General features: G+C 49.0%; 1 protein-coding gene across 2 annotated transcripts in view; it reads right to left on the reverse strand.

Annotated features, from left to right (window-relative positions):
• Positions 1 to 9920: 9920 nt before the first annotated feature.
• The window catches only part of C5H10orf71 (chromosome 5 C10orf71 homolog), a 50582-nt gene continuing 44683 nt past the window's right edge, over positions 9921 to 15819 (reverse strand). For both annotated transcript variants that reach the window (XM_057769176.1, XM_057769175.1), the window contains one exon: positions 9921 to 15435. In XM_057769176.1, the coding sequence (XP_057625159.1) occupies positions 11041 to 15291 (4251 nt within the window). In that variant the 5' untranslated portion in view covers positions 15292 to 15435 and the 3' untranslated portion in view covers positions 9921 to 11040. The remainder of the gene's footprint in view (positions 15436 to 15819) is intronic.

Consider the following 15819-nt stretch of genomic DNA (forward strand, 5'->3'; position numbering starts at 1 on the left):
GATTTTGTCTTATGGGCTGGGCCTTAAATCCAAGCAAAAGTGGCCGATGACCCCCTCCGCAGTCGTGCTGCTGTTTCACCAGTGTGCGTGTCTTGCAGGCATGCTGCTATAGCTTGCAAGGCTCACAGCTGGGTGAGACTGATGACTGCTTTTCCCCTCTGACAGTGTGCACAGCACCTTCTAGCTCTGTGAACGCCAGCCAGCAGGGGTGTGCTTCCAGCTGAGTGCCATCTGGATTTCTCCATGTTCTATGCCATAAATGCATGGTATCTTCATTTATAGGGTCTTACTCTCAAGCTGTGGAGGGTAACAAATTGCCTTTGCAGTGGCCTGTAGTGTTTGACTAACAACTCAAAAAAGATGTGATGTATTTCTGGTACTGGGGGTTTAATTGGTAGTAATAGGATGTCTAGTGGGGTATTTTCTTCCCCATTATATGGTGATTCCATTTAAATACCCCTAATATAAATATATATTTTAGTAAGCTTCTAATAGCAATAGGCTATCACATGGTTTTTCCAAAAGGCCTTAGTCTTAGATATTCCTCCCATTCTTCTCCCACTCCATCCTCCTTTCTTCCACCCCTTTAATCCCCCCGTTATAATTTATGCCTTTTTAAAATAAGCTACATTTTAAAGGTAAGTAGGGAAAGTTACAGAGTTGTTTTGAAACAAGTATCCTTGTCTCCAAGGTTAATACAATGATTGATATGGTTGAATAGGCAGCTGCTGGGTAGATACTCCTATAGAAGCACTATATTGTTTATACAAAGCTGTGGTTCTGATGTTCTGCTGGGATGCTCTTGTTATTGGGCAGATCATACAGCAGGGCTGTGTCTCTGTGACCTGCTGGTTTTGTTTTGCTCGGGGTGGCTGAATGACTCTGTTTTGATTCGGATAACTTTCACCCAGCCCTCTCTTGCTCCCGTCCTCTTGCTTCTCACTGATCATCACGAAGGATGCTATGCTCTGTATGCTTTGGGTTCAGAGAGAACAAACCCAATAGAGACCCCAGTCTCCGGTGGCTTATTTTCTTGATAGAGGAAGCAGACAATCAACAGTTAATAATCTCAGGTTGCTTCATGTTAGGTGGACAGGTACTGGGGGGAAATGAGGACAAAGAATGGCAAACTGGACGTGCAGACCAGGATAAAGAGCGATGGCAAGAGGCAGAGACGGGTGGCAGAGAGGGGTGGCAGGCCTTCTGAGTGGGTGGGGATACTGGCGTGCCAGCCACTGTCGGGTCTGTCTCCTACTCTAGGGCTCTTCCTGGCAAGGACTTTCCTACATTAGCTTGCTTCCAAAGCCTAGGGAACCTGCATCTCAGAGAATCTTTGGTTAGCACTTGAGCCCTAAGCCCTGGACATCATCCTAGGAGCTGGACTCTGTTGGTCAAGACAACCAAACCTCCCAGCTTTTCCTCTGGAGCCCGCCAGCCCTGCCGTTCTTAGTTCTGTGAATGCCAGTTTTGGGGCTGGCATGAGGAAGAAGAGAGTCATTCTTCTCCAACTGAGCTGCATTTATCTTGTTATCTGTCTAGTCTGTTCCCCTGGTAAGGCTGATGTTCTTGGCTTCCTCTGACTCTGATCTCTGTGACCACTGATTCAGATTTCCAAATTTCTTCTGTCTGGAAACTGCTTCCAGATGATGACTTGGTTCCTTCTCTTCAGGACCTCACGTTGCCTCATGCTCAGGGACTAGCATGATAGAGTTTCCTGCAGGTTTCTGGTTGTTAAGATGAAAGCTATTAAGAAGCCCGTTTTCATAATGTATACTTTATTTGGGGATGGTAACTAATTCAGGTTACCAGCAAATACAAAGCTAGCTTGATGTACAAAACAAGCCACCACAGTGGGCTGCAGCACAAATCAAAGAAACCCAGAGTCAGAAATTGGGGTTCAACCCAAAACCCAGAAAATCAAAGCAGTCAAGCCACGAGAGAAGTCCTACTTTTACTAAGGCTAGGTGACCACAAACTAAGTGGCCTAAGCAGATTAAGACTCTCTGTCGTCCTGTTTTAATTTCCCTCTAGTGCTGGGATTAAAGGCGTGACTCCTTAGAACTGGGATTAAAGGAGCCGCCACCACCTGAATTTGTTTCTGCATTGAACTTGTGTAGCCCAGGGTAGCTTTGAACTCAGAGAGCCATCTGACTCTCTGTCTCCCAAATTCTGGAATTAAAAGTGTGTGTCACCATTACCTGACTTCTAGTGACTTTAGTTTGGCCTCTGGTCCTTACGCAAGATTTATTTATTAAAATACAAATAACATACCACTATCATGGGCATGGTGAAATTATTTTTCAGTATTTTTCTTTTGGTACTGAGTTTCCCCGAAAGTCCAGAAAGTTTTGGATTACTCAGAAAAGAGGGAATGGATGGACTTACAGATGCCATTAGGACATCGCATTTCATCCGCTTTATTGGAATCCTTGCCTGTGTGGAAGAGGGCCATCCACACAGTGTTCAGATTTACTTAGAAGATGTGCACTTAGCATCTTCTGTCAACAACCTCTAGGGATTAGCTTAGATGAAAATGTGGAGCTGTGTTTTTAGAGGTTCATTTCTTCCCTCACTCCCTCCTCCATTCTTCCCTCCTTTCTCCTCCTCGTCCCTTCCTTTCTCTGGTTTTGATGACTTTCAGCCTACCTTCTTGTGTGAAGAGTGGATCTTCGTAGGTGACGTGAAAGTTGAAACCAACCTGAGTTAACTGACCTCCCCACTTGGCAATGAAATACGAGAAATACTTTAGAAGACTGAATTCTAATGCAGAGGTCTCCCACGGTAATAAACACAAGACTCGGGCACGTTTAACACTTTCACGTTAATAAAATTTGCCTAATGTCCTCATCAGTCCGTCATCACAAAGCCAAATCATTATTTGGTTCTAATTTGGGTTTTGGATGTCGTTTGGTTGCTGGGCAGGCTTCTTGGCCTCCTTTCATTGGCAGGTGTAGATTTCTCATCAAAGAGCATTAGGAGAGTGTGAGTGCTTACAGGCTACATCGTGGGACATCTGTTCATGGGCTTTGAGTCACTGAGACCCCACTTACAGGGTACAGGATGATCCAACACAAGAATCAGAGCAGCGAAGTGCTGGCTTTGTCATGGGCCTAGGACTTATCTACATGATGTCCCACAGCTGGAAGAAGGGGTAATATGTAGTGACAATGGCTACTTTTCTAAAGGATTCCTTTCACTATCTTCAACCTAACACTTTAAAAGAAGAATTCCACTTACTTTGGTGAGGTTTTCTGGCAGGCTCCCATGTGGCAGATGAATCTATCCCTGTGATAGACCCTAGAAGATGAATCAGTATGTGGACAGCTTCTCACTTCAAAACTGATCACTGAGCAGGCAGCGTAAAACCTTGCATACATTATTATAATATCAGCGACATGTGGGAAGTCCATGGTGCCTGCAGACTCAGGAGTTAGGTATGTCTAGGAATTAGGCACCTGACAGGTTAAGGTAGGGTACTTTAGGTTACCTAGGAAGGAGTTAAGAAAAAGTGGTGAACTTAGGGCTCATAGGAAGTGGCTGTAAAATCAGGATCTGTAGGAATCCAGTAAGCAAAAATTATCATATACATGAGAAATATATTTAAAAAGGTTTATCTGCCAAGGCCATAGACAGGAGGAGGCAGTGCGGGCAGGACAAACAAGAAGCAGACAAGAAAAAGCTCTGCAGATAGGATACACAGAGAGTAGCCAGGAGGCGGTCAAGAGATCAGGAGCTACAAAAAGCAAGCAATGGGTGTGTTTATAAGGATAGGACTCAGAGGAAGCCGGGAAGGAAGGGGTGTAGGTTATGACACACAGGAAGTAGGGAGTGGACAGAAGACTGGCTGGGGTGGGGAGGGAGCAGGGATGAAAGGAAGGTGAAGTAGAAGAGCAGACCTGCTTAGCTGCTGCTCTGTAACAGCCTTCCTAACCCCAGAGGCTGGAGAGAAAGCTCCGTGACTCCTGCTCTTGCTCTGGACCAGGATCCTAACACCCTCAATGGGTTGTGACCACCTGTATGTCCTGTTCTGGGAGATCTGACGCCCTCTTCTGGCCTCCTTAGGCACCTGCAAGCATGTGGCACACATACATTACACAGGTACATAAACATATGCCTCCAGCAAACGAACAAGGAAATAAATCTTTTTTTAAAAAAAGCCCAGAATTCCTTAAACCCACATTGTTTTATTATCTCTCATGGTTTTGTGAATGTGGACTCTGAGGAGAATATGACCACCTCTAGATGGAGCTGGGCACTCTTCCCTCTTTTGCTATATGGTCTCGTGGCCTCTCAAGGCCATATCTCCACAGAGGCTGGCAGACTTCTCCATAGATGAGTGGCCTTGGACTGTGGATTATGTTTGTGGCAGCTGAGAAATTTCTGAGGAGCGGTATGACATTTTTCCCTTCTAATAGGGACCCATCTTAACATTTCAGTAAGAAGAATTCTGCATGTATGGTATATCATCAGTCAAAAAAGGCTCAGGGAAGCTGGCGTCTTGAAGAGCTTCAGGGACAGATAGGTGTCAAGGAGTTCCTTTTTTTTTCTTGAGGTAAGCATGAACATGTTAGTGCCAGTTGGGACGTTGGGCTACCCCATGGAGCATTGTGAAAGCAGAAATTGCCAGTAGGGGCACTGAGGAGCCCAGCAGTTGGAGGAAGTAGTAAGGATAAAGGGCAGATGGATGGAGACATTTTTAGGCAGAAATGATTGAGTTTGGGGCTGGATTGAGTTGGGAGTGCCGTAAGAGTGTCAGGAGGGAGCTGGACCACCAGAAAGGGCAGTTGATGAACATGGGGGCCAAGAAGGGGAAGACCTGGTGTGGAAGAAGAGCTTCTTCTGGCATTTGCTCTGTGGGGTCAGGCCAGTCGCTGCCTCTCATCCCTCCCCAGTGTCACAGAGTGTGGCACTGAGCAGGCTTCTCACCTTACCTTTGCTTCAGAGGCCTGGATCTAGGACTGCCCTGGCAACTTACACCTTTATCTGGGGAAGAAGTGGAGATGAACTGGGCAAGGGAAGGAAGGCTGTTTCCTCCAGGCTCGAGGCTGTGCTGGCATGTTTTGCACAAGTGAATAGAAATACTACATAGGCAAAAGGGCTTTACTAGTATACATGTGTGTGAACACATGTGTGTACATGTGTGCACGTGTGTGTGCATGTGTGTATGTGCATGTGTGTATGTGCATGTGTATGTGCATGTGTGTGCATGTTGTTATTCTTAAAATTGTGTTAAATATATATATATGATTTATTATTTTACAATATTTTGGTGTGAATTAGCTACCATTAAGTAAATCCATCCTTCTCCACACCTATCTCATTTTCGCTAATTGAACTGTCTACCTACTAAGCAACTTTCATCTACTTTCTCTCCTGGTCCTTGGCAAGCATCATTTTGCTTTCCCTGTCTGTGAGTATCACTGTATTAGGTCTCTCATGGAAGTTGAATCTCACACTTTTGTCCCTTTGTGGCTGATTTATTTCACAGATTGTAGGATTCTCGAGGTTGGTCTATATTAGAGCGTGTATCAGAATGTCTTCCCTTTTGCAGGTCTATGCTATTCGACTGTATGGGTATGCCATGTATTGTGTCTATTCACTGACCAGTGGACACCTGAGCTGCTTTCATGTTTAGCTCTTGTTAGCAACACTTCAATAAGCACGAGCCGCCAATAGTCAGATTACCGCACCGTATGGTAACTATATATTCAAACTTTTGAGGACCTACCATACTGTTTTGCCTGATGGTCTCATCATGTGTGTTAGTTCTGTGTTGCCATGACAAAACACCTGTGCAAAGCAAGACTGCAGGAGGGAAGGCTGATTTTGGCTCAGGGTTTTAGAGGTGTCTGCCCGCGGTCAGTCCACCCCAGTGCTTTCAGAACTGTGGCGATGGAGAGGCAGATCACGTGACAAAGGAAACTGCTTAGCTCATGGAGGCCAGGATGAGGAGAGAGAGGTGGGAGGAGTTGGTTCCCATAGCCCCCTCAAGGGCACTCCACACAATGACCTCTCTCTCCAACTAGGTCTCATATCCCAAGACTGAGCAGTCTTTCACTTTCACGTTGGGAAACTTTCTGACCAAAACCACAACACCACTTCACACTCTCCCTGATGGAGCACAAGGGTTCCAAGAGGGTCCCCCCTCTTTCCGCTGTTGTCTTGGTGGCAGCTAACACAGTGAGCTGAGGTCATATTTCCTTGTGGTTTTGACTTACATTCCCTGATGATTAGTGATGATGAGCGCTGGTCAAAAGGAAAATATCCATCTTCTACAAAAGCAGTGTGCTGGACAGTGCCAATATGGTAACTGTGGGCAAGATGGAAGGGGCAGAGGTCCACTGAGATCATATTGCAGTGTTCATATGTGCAGTGGTTCCTTCCTAGGAGAACTACCCAGTGGGGCCAGATGTATATAAGTGAGAACAACCATGGCTTTTGCTTGAGTAGCCTTGACTTGCTTGAGTAGGCTTTTGCTTGAGAGCCTATGGGACTCTGACCATTGGGGTAACTCTGGAATGCCCTCCTGACACTCAGTTTTAGTCATGGAGGAACAGAGAGCTGGTAAAAGCACAGAGATCCAGATCAAAGTCACTCAGAAAACTCTGGGGTTTAGAGATGAGAAAGAAGGGATTTGGCTTAAAGTCTCCAAATTCAGGGGAATTTGAACAGAGCCACGAACATGGAGGCAGAGAGGCAGGTGGGCAGGAGTCAGCAAGGCCTCCAGAGACAGTCTTCTAAAGGGGATAGAAGGACTGTAACACACAGGAGGGATGAATATGAGAAAGGGGAGTCAGGGCTCAGACCCAAGAGGACCAACGACAGAAAAACAAGGACAGTGTTGGCAGTGACACCTGAGCCGAGAAAGAGGACGAGATGGTTAAAACAATTTCATCTTCTGTCTTAGCACAGGAGCAGCAGTGCTTGGTGTGGCTTGTCCCCCACAGATTCGTGGGCTTGAAGTTTGGTCCTCACGGTGGGATTGAGATTCTTTAGGAAGTAGACGTAATAGGGGACAGTTAGGTCACCAGAGCAGCACGCCTGCTGAGGGCTTTAATGCTGGTCTTGCCAAGGGCTTGCTGGCTTGGTCCTGAGGGGCTGTTATAGAAGAGCGGATGTGGACCCTTGTTCTCTGTGACAAGTTAATTCTTACTATCGACTTTGATACTTAAATCACCATGGAAATACATCTCTGGATGTGTCTCTGAAAGGTTTAACTGAAGACCTAACCCGAATGCAAGTGACACATGGGTCCTGGACTGGATGTAAAGGAAAAGTGAGAGTTGGGCACCAGCTCGCATCTCTCTTTACTTCCTGATCGCAGATGTGACATGACCACCGGCATGGTGCTCTTGCCAACATGCCTTCCCTGACCTGATGAGATGTCCTTTCCAACTGTGAGCCAGAATTCAATGCTCCTTCTTTAAGCTGCTTTGGCCAGATGTTTTGTCACAGCTGCAAGGGAAATATGCCTCTTCTGAGTACAGCCAGTTTCCAGTTCCTCTCCTGGTTCTCCACCAGGCTGGCAGTCCAGGGGTTCTCACTGGGATATTGTCTGGACCTCCCAGATGTCAGAAACCTGAACCAAACAAAGCTCTTTCCTTTGTATAGCATGCAGACTCAGGCTTTTTTTACATCCTCATGAAAATGAACTAGTACACATCCCTGCTTGGAAGAGAGGTCAGTGGAATCCTTTCTTCTTCCAGCATCGACTTGTGTTGGTTAGAATGCTGGGAATGCAAGATCTCCTCCCTAACCATGGTTCAAGATACCTGGAAGAAGGAAGAGAGGGCCCTCTACTCAGAGGGGTCTGTAACTGTGACAGAGGAAGCCAAGCTGGAGTGGACTGGTGACAAACTCTGGTGGGATGGCCCAGAGCCGTCTGCTCAGCTTGGCTTTATACCTGCATATTGGGGAAGACCTTCATGACAGCTGTGCTCAATTTCATGCTTCAGTCTGGGCTGAGATCTCTTTTATATGTAAATGATCCCCATTATTTGCATAAGGCCACAATGTTAAACTTCAGCTCATTACACAAAGGACTTGGGTTGTGGAAAGCCAGGTCCCTTGTGATGTCCCAATCCATCCTTGTCCTAGTAAAGAGATGCTTGGCTTCTGTTGTCCATCCCAGACATAAGGAACCAATGATCCCGGCTACTCAAGTTAGGTGGAGGCAGCTCAGGTTGTTAGAGTTGATGTTCTCCCACGGAGTGTAAAGCAGACTCACGGCCACTCTCTCACCAGGCAGGAGGCAGATCAGCAGCCCTCTCTGTGAACCTGACAGGGGGCTCAGCAGGGGTAGCAGGCCTCTCGCAACTCACTGTGCAGAGAAGCCATCGTCACCTAGTCGAAGGATGACGCAGACTGGAATTCTAGGTCCAAGTCGGCTCCCTGGTGAGGTAGTGCTGGCAGGTATGGGGACTTGCACATTCTGAAGCACCAAGTAGGTGCTAAGGATGTTCACCTACAGAAGAGAGGGTGGCCCTTGGCACAGACTCTCCCTAGTGACGGTGGGACTGCATTGTAGTAAAGCGAGGCCATTGAGGTATCTTTTAGGGAACTGAGATCAGGCTCAGCGGGGGAGAACACACTACACCATGTAAGCTCTTGGCCGGTCTAGCTAAGCTAAACAGCCTCAGGATTTTCAGTGGTACCCTTGAGAGGTGTTCTTTATTTAGGTCCCCTCTCAGGAGACACTCACAGTGGCTCCAGCTCACAGAAGAGGGCCATCCTTCTAAACAGGAAATGTAGGTAACGCCCGCAGTCTCCACAAGCTACACCTGTTCATATTCTTACCACTTCCTTGTTAGATATAGTGGCAGAAGGCGGGATATTTTTGGGCAACCAAGTGGGTGAAATATCAGTTCAAAAGCTGAAAGATGTATCAACAATTCCATCCCATGAGGCTACAATTTCAGCTCTTGCTCTGATTAGAAATAATAATGAATAATTAGCTAAGTTAATGTACTTTGGTATGGTATGACAAATCTCTCAGTATTAGATCAATGTCATCTTTGCTAAACAAATGGTAGGGGAGGCCTTCAGTCTTAATGGGCCAATGCGACACCTTGGGCGTCTTGACTTGGCTCAGATGCCATCTGCCCAAGGAAGCCCCCTTTCCTTCTGCGGTGACTTAGGTGCTCCTCAGAGCTACCTCTAAATTAGTGAACATACGGGATGGTAATTGTCTTCCTTGCCTGTTATGCTGGAACTCCAAGTGTGCAGAGAGCAGATCTTACCATGGCAATTTCAGTGTCCAACTGAAGTGTCTATCATAGGGTAAAGCTTTGTAGAAAGGAAGGGGGGAGAGAAGAAGAAAGGAAGGAAGAGAGGCAGGAGGAAAGGGAGGGATAGAGGAAGGAAAAGAGAAGGAAGAAAAGAGACAAATAGCAACAACCACGACCAGAATATAGAGACGTGTAAGTGAGCTTTGTCATTCTTGACAATGAGGGACTGAAGGAGATGACAAATCAGTGAGTTGGTCTCCCTGGGTGGGAACTACCTTTTCTCTCTAAGCTATCTTCTGAAGTTAGGACCACTGAAGCTTTAATGTGAATGAGGATTCGTTTGTGGGGGCCTGGAGCCATGACATCCCTGCTCCCCAGTGTGAGTAAATGCCACCCTTTGCCTGAGCCCTGTTCCTCTACTACAACCCAGGAGAGGTGACCTTGACCTCCAAACATCCTCCCGATGAACTTTCGGCTTCTGTTTATAGCCCTGCCAATATTGCCTCAAGACTGCTTTCCCCAAACAACAGCCCCAGATAGTTTTCCTTGTGGGAGACAAAGTTTCTCTAACTATGGTGACATTGAATCTTGGAACATAATTTTGGTTAGGTACTTCTTTTCTAGGGGCCTTGAGACTTTCAAGATGAGATTTTTTTTTTCATATTCTAGTCCGATGAGGAGATAGTGGAGAGGGCCCTGGAGGTGATTTGGTAGCATCACCCAAACAGAACCTCCTCCGTCTTGTCTCTTGTCAGTGACTGGGAGGAGCCATGTTTGTTGGGACAAGTGACTTGAACACCTGACCAATCATCATCTGGCTGACTAGTGTAGTCAAATTGAATGGCATGGGTGGGGTAGAGGTCTGTGGGGCTTTTGCCACTGTGAGATCCAGGTGTGGTTTCACATGCTAGGAAAATAATTAGATACAAAATCCTGAAATCAAATTCTGACTCAGAATATCGCCCAAACTCTGTCTTTAGACATGGTGAGCTGTGCCCACACTGCCCATTTCCCGTGTGGCAATGGCACCCCTGTGCACAGAAGCAGCAAACCTCCACTGAGAAGGTACAGAGTCTCTGTCACAGGAGGAAGTTCTTGGCAGCTCTAGGGGGAGAGGCTGCAGGATTTATGACCCTTCACCTCCTAGCTGAGAACCCACACAGAAGAAAGACAAGAAGCCCAGGGACAGTACCACACCGGCAAACCTGTTTCTCATTTTCAATAGTATCCTTTGCTTTATCAGAAGATCCTTCAGAGACAAAGTTCCTGCCATGAGGAAAACCCCTGTGTAAGTGATCACTTCTGCAAGATTGCAGTGAGTCTGTCCTTAGCCAGTGCCACCAGAGGGGACCTAAGACTGCTGTGTTACGATGACCCCAGGTGGGGTGTGGTGGAGTCCACCTGGTGGAGTGCTTTCCACACAATGTGGGGCTCAGCATTTCTGGGAGCCTTGCTGAGGAAGCCCACCCCTGAGAAGGAGAATGTGGAGGTGCCCTGACCCCAGTAACTCTCAGGATGGCTGATGTCCAATGCCATATCCACCCCACTACGGGATCAGAGAAGGGCAGGGGGATGGCTAGGGAAAGAGGGGAATGAATCTCGGCCATAGGGAGCCCACAGGGATTGCCACTTCTTTTTGGACTATAGGGAACTCAAATGGCTAAGTATGAGTTGAAATTGTGTGTGTGTGTGTGTGTGTGGTAGACAGAGATAGGTGGTAGGTAGGTAGGTAAATAGGGGCATTGTTGGAGAGGTCCTGTGACTGTAAGCTTTTCTGGTTTGGGGGGAGTTGGGAGGCAATCTGTTGCAATTCTCAAGAAATACCCTCGGTGGCAAAGTCCTCTAGGTCATCGGTGGAGATGATGCTAAGGTTTGGAGCTTCTGCACCCTCTGGACCACGGGGAGGCTCATGGGGCCTCTGGGCAGAGGCATGCTGGGTGAACTCACTCAGATGTTCACTGGGAGGAGGCTGCAGCCTAGCGCCCTGAGAGCTCTGGGGTCTGTGGCCGGAACCCTGTCTGAGAAAGGTGGGAGCCGCTAGCTGAGAGGAGCAGCGCAGAGGCATCAAGGAGGTTACAGGCACTGGCTGGAAGCCTGGGTACAGTAGGTAGGGAGCAGCCAGGGCATCCTGTAGAGGTGGCTCTGAGGAGGCCTCCTCCGAGGATGGGACAGAGACCTTGACATACTTGCCAGTCTCGGGGTCATAGAAAGTCTTGATTTTCACTTGGAGAGGCACATCGAAGACAAAGTATTGTCCCGACTGAGGATCCTGGAGCACCTTCTGGGTGGCGGGGTAAGGGGGCAGGGGCATGAGGGGCTGGGACCCCCAGGGCCGCCTTCCCGCTGGCTCCCAGCCGCAGGACACCGAGTGGCGGTGCGTGGGTGGGGGCAGGGAGCGGACTGCAGGGAACCTGGGTTGAGGACCTTTCCCCGGAGACAACGGCCTCCTCTCTGTCCCCTGCGCATCCTCTGTGAAGGACTTGCCCTCCCAGGCCTCCATGTGTTTCTCTGGCGCTTGATCGTTCTTCCTCCTCTTGCTTGCCAGCTTCTTCGCCCGCCTTAGGGCCTTCTCCGTCTTGGGCGGGACTGCAGGAGGCTTGCCCGCTGCCCTCTCCAGCAGAACAGGGGGCTCGGGTTTCTCAGCAGCGTCTGCCATCAAGGCGCTTCTCGGAGAGAGGGTCCTGAGATCTGTTAACCGCTCGAGTTGGGGATCAGAGCCTTCAGCATCCCATGTGAGGCCGTGTGTCATGTCCTCCCTCCGGGTAAGCCTAGCCGGGCCTGGGGTGGTCCAGGGGCTGGGGCCCTGAAACTCTTGGCGCGGCCACTGTTCCCCAGCAGCCTGGGAAGCTTCTTCCCAAACACTGCTGGCCACAGGAGAACACGTGCTGCTCTCACCTAGAGAGCTGGGGTTGGGGGAAGTCTCTACCTCACTGGGGACCAGCCTCCTTCCTGGAGGTCCTGCTCTGGGTGCTGACAGAAAGTGGCTTTGGAAACCTTGTTCTTCCCAGCAGGTGTCGAGTGGCAGGGACGGGGGCGGGTCTTCTAAGCTATCTGTAGGTAAAGCAATGGTGGGGATGTGCTGTGGGGCAGCCAGCTTCCCTGAGTCTGCAGGTCTGCTCTTAACATGCGCTGGCACTTCTCCTGTTGTATCTGGGGATGGTGGCTTCATCTTGCTCTCCTCTTCTACCAGTGGTAGAAAAGAGAAACTTCCCTTCCGGGCTTGCTGAGAAGCTTCAGCCTGGGCTGCAGGGTGTGCTGGATCCTCCTCCACACTCTCACACACCACACACGGTGGGCCCTGCATGTTTCTGGATTGTGCGGTGTTACACATTTCCTGACTTTCTGAGGCACAGAGGCCGCCAGCATCCTCGCCCCACCGTTGCCTTGGTAATTCATTCTCTTTGTGTCCACCACTAAGTGAGTCCTCTGAGGACACTGTCCTCAGGAGAGGCAGGATGATAGGTTTTATCACCGGGGTGGCCCTGAGTGTGTTGTCTTTAATTGGGAACAGTCTGTGCTTGTTGGTAGAAGCTGGCAAGGGAGTTGAGTCCTTGGCATGTAGCAGAGCCGTCTCCTTATCAGCCCCCGCCCAAGAACCTCTGAAACTGACTTCCTCCACTGATTCCTTCCGGGGTGTCCCTCTTGACCAACCTTGCACTTTTCTCTGCATTTCTTCCTGTCTGTGCGCTTCCACACCTCTCTGTCCATTACTTACGGCACATTGCTGTGGCTCATTTTTCTCCACCACGGTCTCCTTCTCGTCCTTTTCATTGTCACCTGCACTCCCATGATTCTTTCTGTCATCCCAGGGGCCTTCCGTGAAGCACATCTTCTGCTGATCATCAAAAGAAGCAAAGGATTGATCCGAAGAACTGGTGCTGAATTTAACCTTGGTTTGGAGACCCGGAGTAAAATCAGATTGGCAGTCGCTGTAAAAAACATCCTCCTCCTCAGGAGAAAGGGGCCCTGGGGAGTACTTCCGGTTCAAGGGTAGGTTCTGGAGCCCCGTTTCTTGCTCAGGCTCTGTCTCTTGGGAGATGGACCTCGAGAGCCCATTCTCCAGCTGGTGGGGCTTCATTTTCTCTGTAGCCTGCCCTGCTTCAGACTCACTGCTGTAGAGTTTCAAGGAGAGGTGTTTCCGGGGAAGGCCTCCCCTGGAGTCTGGGTGCCAGCTGTGCTCGGAGGGACCTTGCTCTGATGTCCCATCAGCATCTCCCTTCTCACTACTGTTCCCCTCTGTCACCTCCCCATTGGCGCAGAAATGGGTTCTGGAGCCAGTTGAAGGTGAGCCAACGGTCAGGTGGCTGTCGGCAAAGGACTCAGAGGAGTTAATAGCAGGATCCTTCTGGGTACCGCTGTGCAAAATGCTAGCTGGCATCTCCTCCAAAAGCTCTGCGGGAGGGTTTTCTTCCTGCCCATTGGGAAGGATGACCCCATTGCTCAAAGGCTCTTGTTCACTATCAAGCTTACCTCTGGTTTTCTCATCAGAGCTTTTTAAGAGAGGCAAGGGACTGTATGTACTCTTGACACGCTTCCTAACGTCCTTAAGGTTGAAGAGCAGGCTGGGCGCTTTGGATTTGTAGCTATCCCGAGACTGAGACTCACTGGGCTCCTTCTCCTGGTACCCATTTAGCTGTTCTGGAGGGGATGGGTTGATCTCCGCTGGTTGGGTGTCTGAGGATTCCAGGATGTGCTTGGTGGGTATAATTGGGGTGAGGAGCTTACTGATGTTAAAAGGGGGGCTGTAATGGCCATTGGGATCCTCTGGCATGTCTGGAACACCATTTTCTGGAAGTTGACCCTGAGGGTTGAGCTTTGAATACAGAGGTGGTAGGCTTCTCCTATTGAACTGTTTCTTGTCTTCCAAAGCATCATATGGACCATCTGTTCCTCCTTTGCCAATCTTTGGCTTCCTCCATGGGGGCTGGCTCCGCTTCATCTGAGGGTCAATCTGTGAAGCCTTTCCCTCTACAGGAAATGCCTGGGATCCTGGATCCCTGGCACCCCAGGCTCCAGATGTGGACTGAGGCCCTGATGCGGATCCAGTCTCTTCCTGAGTGCATGTAGCCCGGGCTTGGCAAGGGGAAGCTTTGGACTCAGGAGGGTAGGTCTCCTTTAACAAGGGCGTGTCCTCATAATGTTTGGGAGCTTTGCTTTCTGGGATTGTTTCTGCAGTATCCTTTCTCTCCGGGAGCTTTGGTTGGTGGCTATTCCATGACTCAAAAGCACTATTTTCACTGTGCAGAAAAGTCCCCCTGGGAACCCACTCCTTGCCTCTTCCTGGCTCAGCTTTGGCTGGCTTGAGGGGCGGAGAGGGGAACTTTGGCTCAAATGAGTCAGCCACATGGTCAGGTGTCCGGAGGAGGCTGTCTGAGCTGTGGCAGGTTGCTTCTGGGTTCTTGGGAGATTCTTGTTCTCCAGGGATCCTGCTAGGCTGGTGGCTGCTCTGATGGGTGCTGGAGACTTCAGCAGGTACCCTCCTCACAGTCAAAAAGGCAGAATCGAAGCAGAAGTTGACACCACCTTCTGGGGGAGGCACAAACTTGGGGGGATTTTTGAGAGTTGGAGGTTTGCTGGGAGGAGGTCGGCTGTCACAAGGTTGATTCTCTGTCCTGTCAAAAGACCTAATTAATGATGAGACTTTGGAGATGGGCTTGCTGCTGCTCCTCAGTCCAGAAATGGGCACCTCCAGTCTCCTCTGGGCTGGTGTGGTCGGGGGACTGTTTTTGGGGTACTTTTCTTCCCCTTGAACATATTTTGGTTGCTGTTGGAAGGTGGCTGCCCAGCCAGAATGCTCTGTGCCTTGCAAAGGAAGCTGGCTCCAAATCCCACTTTTTCTGTTACTGTGGCTCACTGTTTCTTGGTGAAAAGTCCCAACCCCCTGGCTGGTGACATCTGGGGACAGAGCCAGGTCAGAATCATGGAAGGAAGTGTCCTCTGAGATGCACAAACTCCGGAATGCCCGGTCTGTGAGGTTGCTCACCTCCCTGTCTGCATCGTCCAGCACGCTGCCAATGCTGGAGGTGTCACTGAACCCATCTGTGCACTTCCTGTTTCCCTGCATAGTCTGTTGACTTGAGGAGGACAGTCTCCACCAGCTGTTCGGTGTCTTTTGGTGAAATTCTGGATGGAGATAAGAGAAACCTGCCCGTCACAAGGTAGAGCTTTGAGTTGACCAGGTGCAGGAGCAAGGTGAGGATTTTTTTCTCTGTAAAAGAGGCACAGGGTATGGTTAGGCTACCCAGCTTAATCCATCCTTACACACACTACATGCCAGTCTTAGGTGGATAAAGGTCTCTGTGGTCGATTTCATGTGTCAACTTGGCTAACCAACTCTACTATTACTGATGACTAGTCTGGAGGTTGCCATGGCAGTATTTCTTCGATGTGAGTAGCTTTAAAACCAGTAGACTTTGGGCAAAGCAGATTGCCTTGTGTAATGTCAAGTGAATGCTACCTAATCAGTTCAAGGTCTTAAGAGAAAGATGATTGAGGTGACAGACAGCAGATGCTAAATTGGCTGAGCTGACTACATTAAACTAAAAGGCTTCTGTCAACAAAATAAAAAGGCAACTGCATATCTCAGAGGATT

This window comes from Chionomys nivalis, chromosome 5 (assembly GCF_950005125.1).
Source record: "Chionomys nivalis chromosome 5, mChiNiv1.1, whole genome shotgun sequence".
Classification (NCBI taxonomy): domain Eukaryota; kingdom Metazoa; phylum Chordata; class Mammalia; order Rodentia; family Cricetidae; genus Chionomys; species Chionomys nivalis.